Below are 10,562 nucleotides of genomic sequence, written 5' to 3'. Positions count from 1 at the left end.
CTTTTCTTGGTATCAAAACTAAGTCCAATACAACATCATGAAACCTGGCAGGAGGGTTGGTTATGGGTCAGAGTGGCACTGAGCTCCTTCCCAGGGCCGTGTTGCAGAAACCAGAGAAACTTTACACGCTGTGAACACATGAATAAATAAGCCAGCTGCCCAAGTTTAAGGCTACACTTCCACTTTAATACTGTGAAACACAGTCATCTGTTCACTGCCAATGACCAAAAAGATTAAAAAGAGTAAACTCTACTGTTTACCAAAGGATTGTTTATTTATTTGTCATCTTTCAGCATTTCAGAATCAAGGAAAAAAAACTGTTAAAACAGAGCTGCTAAATGTTTATTCTTGTCTTGTAGGTACAAACAAAACAAAGCCCTGCACTGTAAATTTATTATTATTATTATTGTTATTTTTTACCTCAGCTGCCTGGTAGTTTAGATATCAAGATAACAGAAAGATGGAAAACAGAAACACTGGTCACAGATAAACGATTAAAATCTTTTAATTCACCGAATCATCCCGATGTTAAAAAATGAGAACTAATATTTCATGGCCTCCACGTAAAAATATTCACAGTACATGAAAAAATGGCACAAATTATAATTAAACAGACTGGATATAAGGTGATTCTGATTTTTAAAATATGGAATAAAATAATTACTAAATGACAAATAAACACCTATCCTCAGCATAAAGCACAAAGGCACTTTTTTCACTTTTTATAAGAAGTGTAAGACGCAAATATGTAAAAAAAAAAAAAGTTAGTTTCACTTTCAGGGCTGCCTTTTCAACACATGAAATCGTAAAATCATAAAATCATAAAATGTATGTGCACTCCCTCTTCAGGTCATCGGGTCACACTAAAAAAAGAGAGAACAAATTAACAGTGTGGAAGTGTATTCAAAAGTGGATTTCCCTTTTAAATATGACAAAGTTTTTTTTCCACTTCTGTAAGCAGATGTCATGACAGTTGCGTGTTCAGGAGTGTGAAACATCTGCTTCTGCCTTGGCTGGACTTCACGTGAAAAAAACTCTCTTTTCCAGGGTTCATCCTGTGGGTGTCCTCCCCCGACCTCTAATGTAACTCCAAGGTCAGCAGTGCAGAATGTAAAGCCTGAGCGTACGCTGTGAAAAGACAAGAAATATTGTTAATGTGACGTCTTATCATGACGTTCAGCTCGTTGTCATTGAGCTGCTCCGTCTAAACCTCTGCTGGGTGCTGCTGGTACCTTTGGGGTTGTTGTGGAAGATGCAGTTATTGGCACAGGTGTCAGGATGCGAGTCCCAGAAAGACGACCCGCAGCAGCACAGCGGCGGCAGCTCCGACTTCTCCTGAGACAATCGCTCCTTCATCTTTGCTCGCAGAGCCTCGATGAACCTGCGTAGGATTACAGTTCACCTGTTAGCCATGGGCTCTGCGGGTTTCACAAGACCAGATTTTAGAGTTTTTAAATCCAAAGCCACCTGCAGTTGTACTGACTGAAATAAATCCTGAAATAAAATGTGTCCAACCGGCTGACACGGGGTTTTTCTCCGTACGTCGGCTCGGGGTTTAAGTTGCTTCAACGTGGCTGACTGGATGGAGCCAAGTCACATGACTGCACACACACAGTAGTATGTTTTTAACAGAACGCTACATGAACACACACACAGTGGGGAAAGTACACTTTTTTTTTTTAATTGAAATTGAAATGACGTTGATTAGAGGTTCTGAATGTCAGTTGTGATAAATTTTCGATGGCTTGCCGAGCGCTGATCAGGGCGTCTCCTGAGGCACCACAGAGCATTTCAGAAGTGAACCAGGAGAGGCTCTCAGTTCTGCTCCACTAAAAATACACACCCAGTCTATTTCTGACGGAAACAGCTGCACTGAGCAGATCGAGCGAGGCAGGAAGTCAGACACAGGAACGGCTTAATGTATCCGGTCTGTTATCAAAATAAAAGCCCCTGTGCACACTCCCCATCATACATCACATCACCACATCAACATCACATCATAAGCGGTGGCACGAGGCCAGACTTGAGCTTTTGCACGACGATCTCAATAAAATACCTTGTGTGTTCCTGCTCTTTCTTTTTCAGTTTTCTCTTCTCCAGTTCCATTAGTCTCTCCTCTTCTTCGATCCTCAGTCGTTCCAAAATCAGAAGCTCCCTCTCCTCCATCTGACGTCGGGTTTCATTGAGCTGCCGCAGATTCTCAAGCTTCCGTTCTTCCTCCAGTCGTATCCGTTCTTTTTCTGTTTTAATCCTTCAGCGAAGGTAAAGAAAAATTTGAAATTAGTATTTCATTAGGGTCTTCTTTATATAATAACACACAATTTGCAGGCATCATATTTTACATAATCTGTCAACAGCAAAAGGGTATATGTGCCATTATTTTGTAATGTCCACTTCATCGTACTGACACATCTTTGCTGAGCAGAAGGAGAAGTTCACATGGGACAATCACTAAACATGACTCTAATGGAGTAGATATCGACCCTCCAACTTTTCCATAGTGACATTTAGAGACTGAACTTGACCCAGGTTAGACTGTATGATGTGTATGACAAAGGAACATACCAAGTTTGGGTGAGATAGTCCCATTGGCAATATAATAGAAGAAAAGATTAGCAGAAGTGTGAAGTATGTATATTTTGTAGATACACCATTAAAATCACAGACAGGCTCCTCTCAGTGTTTAGACCTGCGGTGTCACAAACATGCAACTGTGAGGCATTCAGGTACCAGCAGCAAATCAAAGCATTTTTAAGCAGCACAGGGCCTCACTGCAAATACAGTCACAGCAAGGAAATGAGGAAGTGATACAGGACAAAATGACGTGGTCCTGTTACCGTGCGATTCTCTTCAGATGCTGCCTCTGCTGCTTGTTGTACTTGACTTGCTCTCTCTCGATGTCCATGTACAGACGGCGATGCTTCAGGAACTGAGACTGATGCTGAACAGAGATGAACACACGTGGCTTAACAGGTCAGGAGCTCTGTCCAAATAAAATGGAAAATACAGTGTGATATGTACCTGTCTTCTCAGTTCCTCTTGATCATCCAGAGGCCACAGCACTCTGGAGTCTGAGCTGAAGAAAGGATCTACGTGAGACTGGTCGAGCTCCTTCAACACCTTCCCGTGCACCTGAAACACACACACACACACACACACACACACACACACACACACACACACACACACGCAGTCAGGACATGCTCCACAATACAGACACTGAGCCTGTACAAAGGGTTTGAATACTTTATGCAAAGAAAATCAGTTTTTCTGTAGCTACAATAAGAAAGAAGACTCCTTCCTATCACAGGTGTCTAACACTCACTTACTAATACCAAATATTTCCTAAAAGGCCAACATCAACCCTGAATACCGACAAAACTATTAGAGATGTGGCAAACGGATGGCAAAGATCAGTGCCGGGTCCTGATCCAGGCCAAAAACTGTTTCCCTCCTGTGCCCCATTTATGATAACTGCTTTAACATGTGCTGCATTTCATCACTTTTCACTGCTTGTGGCAATAAACAACATGACTGAGAAGAGAAGCCTGCCATTGAAATGACTGCCCAATGATGGGAATGAAAGCAGCCCGACAGCAATACAAGTATTCCTGCAGGCGGTAAGAGTCGAGTGTCATACAAGGCGTCTGCAAAGCATCTTAATTACTGGACTGAGTACTAGCACATACTAAATACTGAAAGACTCAAATCGGGATCGGGACATAAATGTTACATCGCAAAATTCACCAGTTAGGCCAGAGGCACACTGCACGACCAAATGCTGCTGGACATTTGGCGAGCTACCGAGTGACTGAATCCCATCTTGCATCAAAGCAGTGCAGATGAGACACTGAGTTTGTACATTACATGACCCAACTTCAAACAGACCTGAAAAACCACCGCCAACCGTCTGGTAAGCCTCAATCAGCTGTGATACTGTCCGGTGTGTGACAGACCTTAGCCGAAGCCAAATGAAATTAGGATGTTACAATACAGGACATGGTAGTTACAAGCCTACGGTTTGAATCTGTGAGATAAAACTGAAACGGAACTGAAGAGGCTTAATGGATGAGAAGTGAAAGATTTAAAGACTCTACAAACAGTCCAGCTGATCTCGATTCAGCCCTACGTGGATTAACACGACCTGGATGACTGAGAACCTGCACAGACATCTGACCGAAAGAAAGAAAAAAAAAACCTGTTGCACTAATGTGGTGAATACTCAAACTGATTATAGGTTTTGACAACATTTTGGAATTAGATAAATGAGCGACAACACAGCAAACGGACCAAAGCACGATGAAAAGCAACATTCTGGTGTCCTGGGGATTCTTTCATGTCCTGCTGAACGACGGGACGCTCATGCTGACTGGTCAAAGGAAAATCATCCCCATCTTCCTCTTCCTCATTTTCCAGGACCTCCTCCTCCTCCTCTACTTCCTGCTCTGTTTCTGACATGTGAGATACAGGTTTCTGTTGGAGGAAGGTCAGAGGAAAATTATGTTATTAAACCTTGACTCAACTCAAGAAGCTTCAATTATAGAAACCATGTGCTGATGAAAGGGGAACATGAGACACCCACTCACATCTCTGGCTGCAGAAATGTTCCACTTGCCTCCAGGAAGGTTTGATAGCATTTCCTCATCTGGGATCATCCGACAGGCGGCCAGTCTGTGTCTGACCTGTGTCACGCCTTCACCGGCCTGGAAAACAACAACAGCCAGACCTCCCAGTTAATCACAGTCACATTATAACCTCACTCACACATGGAAACCATGCATCACAGCAATCGTCCTGTCAGTCGAGAACAATCAAAAAGTACAGACTTGCGACATTGCACCCTGCACACTGACACACTTGTTTCAAGGACACAGGACTTGGTTTGGTTTGAAAACACTCTCCAGAAAGTACAAATCTGTGCTATAACCTGTATATATCAAAGAAATAATAGTAGCCGGCAGACTAATGTCAGGCATCTCTCTGCAGAATCTATTAACAGAATAGAATTGAACATTTTAGTCAAGTGAATTTTGTTGGTTTTAGTTCAGTTTTTGTCAACAAAACACTTCAGTGGAGTTTGTTCATGGAAACAAAAGTTTGAATGCCAATATTTAATCTTGTTATTTGTGTCAACTGTTATTGTTATTAACGATACACATATAGATCTACACTAGTCATTACAGCTTATTGTACTTTGTATCTCGCTTTTGATAGATAGATAGATAGATAGATACTTTATTCATCCTGAAGGAAATTCAGTTTCCAGCAGTATCCAGAGTACAAGATTAAGTAAATCAAAAATAAAGAATAAGTAAATCAAAAATAAAGAATAAAGAATAAAGATGACCCTCGAGATCTAAAGATCTAAGTACCAATGTGCAAAAAAACAATGTGCAAAAAACCAATAAATCCAGTGTGCATCGAACAGATAATAAATAAATAAATAGCACCCAGATGATAAATAGATGATAAAAAGCCAATAAAATCAGTGTGCATCGATGTATACAATGTGCATAGATGTGGGCAATGTCCAAATTCACAGTATAAACAGATGATAAATAGCAGCAAGCAATATATACACTATAAACAAGGATAAAAAATAGAATATGAACAGTTTCAACAGTTTTGATGCTGAACTTCGAAAATAAAATTTGCCCATGAGTCTCTTTTTTTCCTAACTGATGTCAAGACCTGTGTTTTCATTTGTCTACTCCTGCCATTTTCAACTCTTTTTATTTGTTAGTTTAATTTTTGTTTCGTTTTTGTTTCGTTGTTGCCCTGCTGGCTTCCACCCCTCACCTGCTGACACCTCTGCTCCTTCAGCCTGTGACGGCCGGCGCTCCTGTGCACGCCTCGGACATCAGGATGTGAGCGGGAAACGTCCGGCTCCCTGCAGGGCCAGCAGGGGGTCGGCCCGTCATCGGCAGACGGTCGCTGGGCTGAGTCTCCAAACCGCTGCAGAAACCTCCTGTCAGACTCCACCTGAGCACACCAAGAGATAACACAGGATTCAGGTACAGCAGCTTCTGTAACTGTCAGATTTAAAATTTACACTAAACGCGCAAGCATGGAATAAATCACTTCTGTGGTCATGTAACACTCACATAAATTAAGGAAAAAAAAAAGATGAGGCGTGCAATTAAATAGATTTTTCCAAAATATTTTCATTATTTTGCCCCTGGTGTTTCTTTGGGTTGTGTGCTCTGTTATATGAGTTACTACTTTGAAAATATTCTAAATATCAAACGTAATTTGTCAGTAATGTGTTTAGAGTGTAATAATTCTTTAAAGGGCAGTGAATTAATCTTATTTAAATCTTTGTGTTAAACACAAGAAATGTGACATCAATCCAGAACCCCTGATTTGACATTTAAATATTTAAACTGAATAAGTGTAAATACAGTTTTCTTGTATTATTTGATTTAGCAATTTTGTGGTAATTGTCTTGGCTTATCTTTTTTTGGCTAATGTTTTACATGTTTTTTTTTGTTTGTTTGTTTGCTGATTGCCTTTTTCCTCCATGTTTTTGGAAGAAACCAAGTGAATGTATTCAGGTTTTAAAATTCATTTGAGCAAGTAATGAGCAGGAAATCAGTTTAAAAACATTAAAAAGATTTATAAACAAATGATGTGAAAATTAGGAAAAAAAAAAAAAAAAACATCAGTTAGCTGTTTGCAGCAAAGCAGTTGTTGATGCTGTACAATATTCAATATTCTACCCAAACTGCTGCTTTCCCAAACACATTATTTTGTTAGTAATTTGATCTTCAGCTCTCCACTGTCAGTGCAGGTATGGTTCTTTTACCTGTTTGTATGTTTTCTGCAGCTGCTGCCTCTTCTTGCTGAGTTGGGCCTGATGAGCCACACGGCAGCGCACCGTGTCCTGAAACCTCCGCAGACCCTCCTCATCCTCCCTCCTCTTCTCTGCCTGCAGCTCCTCAGTGAGCGACGCTCGAACCTGGAACAAGACATGAACACACTGTTTGGAAATCACAGCTGGAAAGTAACTGTGACGTTGCTTTTATGTAATGCAAAACCTTTATTTGAGAATGAGCGGAATAAAGAGAAGATATTAAGTTTGTTGTGTATATGATGGGTTTGTTATAAATGAATGGATTCATTCATTGACTGACTGACTGATTCATGTCAGAGAAAGATTTAAAAAGTTCCATCAGGGAAAAAAAAAAAAAAAAAAAAAAAAAAAAAAAAAAAAAAAAACAGCCACGTGACATGAAAATAATTCTTGAACAAATTATGGAAATAAATGTACAGCGGCCCCTACAAAAACTCAAATAGTTTTGCTGATCTACTACAACGGGCTACCAACACCCTTTACTGCCCTTTGGATATGGATATTTGTCATTTGTAAAATATCATTACCTGACAGGAGCAGGGAGCCCATGCACAGTATGATGAAACCCTGTTTAGATAAAATCCTGGAAACAAAAATAACTTATGGCCTGTCTGGTTACTGGTAATATCTATGACATATTGTGACAGCTGACATGACTGGTGAATCTTCATCAGATATTATCAGATATGACTGAAGACGATGTGTTGAAATATGTCAGCACCTGTGTCAGGAGTGGTTACTGGTTATGACCATTAAATATCTTGACATGATGGGGAATCCAATGCAGACAAAACAAGACAAATTCAGACCCTTACAGTCAGGCCGCTCTATAAGTTCATCATTTCATCTGTTGCATGACCTCTTTACACACCTGATGAGATAAAGAGCAGAAATCAACTGATTAATCTGCGCTCACAGGACTTTTTTTTTTTTTACAAACTATGGGTATCAGGGGAACTTCATGGGCTCCTTGTATCATGATTATATCGGCCTGTAAAAATCCACTCTCGGTTGATCTCTAAAAAACAGATAAACTAAACCTTTCTTTAAACTCATTTTCTTTTGATTTTATAACAAACTCAAGACACAAGGCATGTGCAATGCACCTGAGGCAACATCTTTTCCCTGACTTTTACACCTCTGTCAGAATCTAACAATTCATCCATCAGTTGCTGTGTCTAAGAAGCTGGACTGAGTTATCTCACTCTGTGTTGCGGTGGGTGGTGGGGGGGTTTCTAGGTGAAGCATTATGTAAAACTGCCCTCTTGTGGCAGAGTTCAGAGGCCATGTCAGTGACCAAGCTTTCCCTGTCTGCTAGATATTTTTCTATAACTGAGCCCCAAAACCAAGGAACATATAAAGAAGGAAGAGAAAGACGCCATCAAGTAGCGTGTGAGCTCAAACTGGTGCCACATGTGGAAAAATTCAGTGCAGTTTTCATTTTTCTGAATGGTTTTGCCTCCCCTCCGTCCCATTTATGTCTTACTCCAGGGGCCACAACCCGGTCCTGAAGGAGCCTCTGTCCTGCAGCTTTCTGTTCCAGCTCTACTCTCTCACACCTGATCCATTTAACCCTGTGATGCCAAGCGAATCACATTTGATGCATGAGTTTCTGACACCTCTGCATGATCAGTGTGATATTTTTTTCCCCCTAAAAAACCTGATGTACATAATTTGATACATGCCAAAATGAAAGCCGTCAATCAGTGACCCACTTATTCACTTTGAATGAATATTTTTTGCCAATTTTGAAAAAGTGAAGGTGATGTAATGTAGGGCTGATGTGGCTTTAATGGAGAAGATACAGAACATGTGTGACATACAATGTGGGAAAAAGTCATGTTTGAAATTACAAAAAACTGCTACTATGATGTATCAGATGTATCAAATACAATGCAAAACAAAATTCATAGATGATAAGAATTACTTAATTTCTTCTTTTTTTTTTTTTTTTTCCTGTTAGATGGTTCAACAAACACTCCAAGGGTTACGGGCTTCTTGCTGATTGGTTGAAACAGATCTACCTGAACAGAATGTGCATGTTAGGGTTAGGGTTAGTTAACTAGATCAGGTGTGCAAAAACAGAGCGGACACACAAAACAATCTGCAGGACAGGGGTTCAAACCACGGCCTTAATTCAACAGGTTAGCGCCCCGGCCAGGTTTATTAATTAAAAATCTCAGCCAAGGGGGAAATCCACTTCAATGGCAGGAGGCTAACAGTTAGCATTTGGAGCATCAAGCCATCAGAGACAATAATGACATGTAGACAGCACCACAACATAACAGGCAGCAGGGAGGCGAGAGAACATGACGTTTTTCAAAATGGGTGTACTATCCCTTTAGCATCCCTGACAGAAAAGTTTGTTTCTTGATAATGTAATCCATATCAAATAACCAGGGCATGCCCATCATGATAACACAGCATCATAATGAGCCTGAGTTGTTTAACATGTTTAAAATAAGATGTCTAATGTTTATGTTAGGACGATGCTAACGAGCCGAGCCGAGCCGAGCCCAGCCGAGCCGAGCCGAGCCGAGCCGCAGCACTCACCGCCGGATGCTCCTCCAGCTCCCGTCCGCCCTCCACCCAGGCTCCCACCGCCGCCACCGCCTGGTTCCTCTCGCCCAGCACTCTGTTTGCGCTGCCGGGTCGGGAGGCCGGGTTAGCCCGGCTCTGTCTGACGGAGGCCTTGGTCCTGCTGGTTCCCTTCCCGAACACCTGTCCGGGATTCACCTGCAGCATCCTGCCGCCGCGCTGCCCGGGGCAACGTGACGTCACGTAACGTAGCGTAACGTACGCCGCCTGCTAACCGCTAACTTAGCTAACTTAGCTAACTAGTTACCAGTGAGAAAAGTCCTCCTGGATCCAAACGGGGTTGTAATGCATTAGAAAGAGTGTGGCGACCGGCTGAGACCGAGGGGCTGGTGGTATCATGAACGAAGCGACGCGGACAAAACAACAGAAAACTTCAGTTTGTATGAATCTGTACGAACGCCTTTTCTGCCTCCTCCTACTTCTTCTTGTTGTTGTGGCGGTTGACAAAAACAGCTCTTTGGTGCAACAGCGCCCCCCACAGGACAGCAGCAGATGCGCACCTGTTGCACGACACACCTGAGTCCCTGTGTGTCACCTGTGTGCTGCGGCTCTCCTGCTCCTAACATTGTGTTTGCAGCGATGCTTGTCAGAGCACACGGCTCTAAATACCCGTTTCGTCTGTTTTAAAACTAAAAACTGTCATTAATTTATAACCTGTCCATTTGTAAACCCGCTCTGCAGCTCTGAGTTGATTCTGTATTTATCACCTCACCTGAGATCCAGAAGCTCCGCCCTCCTCTCCTGCTCCCGATACCAGCCCTGCGTTCCAATACTCGTACTACCATACTATTTAGTAGGGAAAAAAATAATTATGTCCCAATACATACTAAACTACATACTTCGTAAGGGCAGCTGCAGTACATACTAAAAGTAAAAAGTATAAGTATGCGATTTGGAACGCAGGGCAGCATTCTCCTAACAAACTAACACTTGGCCCTGTTGGATACCAGTTTTATTAATTCTGAGTTGCTCTGTATTTGGGTAAAAAAAAAATCTAATATGGGATAAACTTCAGTATAGTCATCACTATTCATTTTGGAAACCTCAGCTGAGACCCTGCTCTTCCTCTCTCGCTGTGCTGCTGACTTCTTGATCCTAATCCGGACTTCCT

General features: G+C 41.7%; 1 protein-coding gene across 1 annotated transcript; it reads right to left on the bottom strand.

The window, feature by feature from the left end:
* Positions 1-261: 261 nt before the first annotated feature.
* Positions 262-10,142, bottom strand: ccdc15 (coiled-coil domain containing 15). Its single transcript, XM_030068020.1, has 10 exons — positions 9,407-10,142; positions 6,806-6,958; positions 5,800-5,982; positions 4,587-4,703; positions 4,291-4,473; positions 3,022-3,132; positions 2,838-2,941; positions 2,057-2,251; positions 1,233-1,381; positions 262-1,128 (listed from the first exon to the last, which is right to left on the bottom strand). Exons 1-10 carry the CDS (start codon positions 9,596-9,598, stop codon positions 1,079-1,081), a joined length of 1,437 nt encoding a protein of 478 aa, XP_029923880.1. The 5' UTR covers positions 9,599-10,142; the 3' UTR covers positions 262-1,078.
* Positions 10,143-10,562: the final 420 nt, after the last annotated feature.

Source organism: Myripristis murdjan, chromosome 14 (assembly GCF_902150065.1).
Source record: "Myripristis murdjan chromosome 14, fMyrMur1.1, whole genome shotgun sequence".
Classification (NCBI taxonomy): domain Eukaryota; kingdom Metazoa; phylum Chordata; class Actinopteri; order Holocentriformes; family Holocentridae; genus Myripristis; species Myripristis murdjan.
This window is presented reverse-complemented; position numbering and strand designations above follow the sequence as displayed.

What these genes read in the sequence shown, in the direction of transcription:
- ccdc15 (XM_030068020.1), bottom strand. Translation starts at nt 9,598, where the DNA reads ATGCTGCAGGTGAATCCCGGACAGGTGTTCGGGAAGGGAACCAGCAGG. An exon ending in AGGAGCAGAGGTGTCAGCAG is followed by an intron (nt 4,704 to 5,799) that starts GTGAGGGGTGGA and finishes GTTGTTTTCCAG; the next exon opens with GCCGGTGAAGGCGTGACACA. An exon ending in AAGAGGAACTGAGAAGACAG is followed by an intron (nt 2,942 to 3,021) that starts GTACATATCACA and finishes ATCTCTGTTCAG; the next exon opens with CATCAGTCTCAGTTCCTGAA.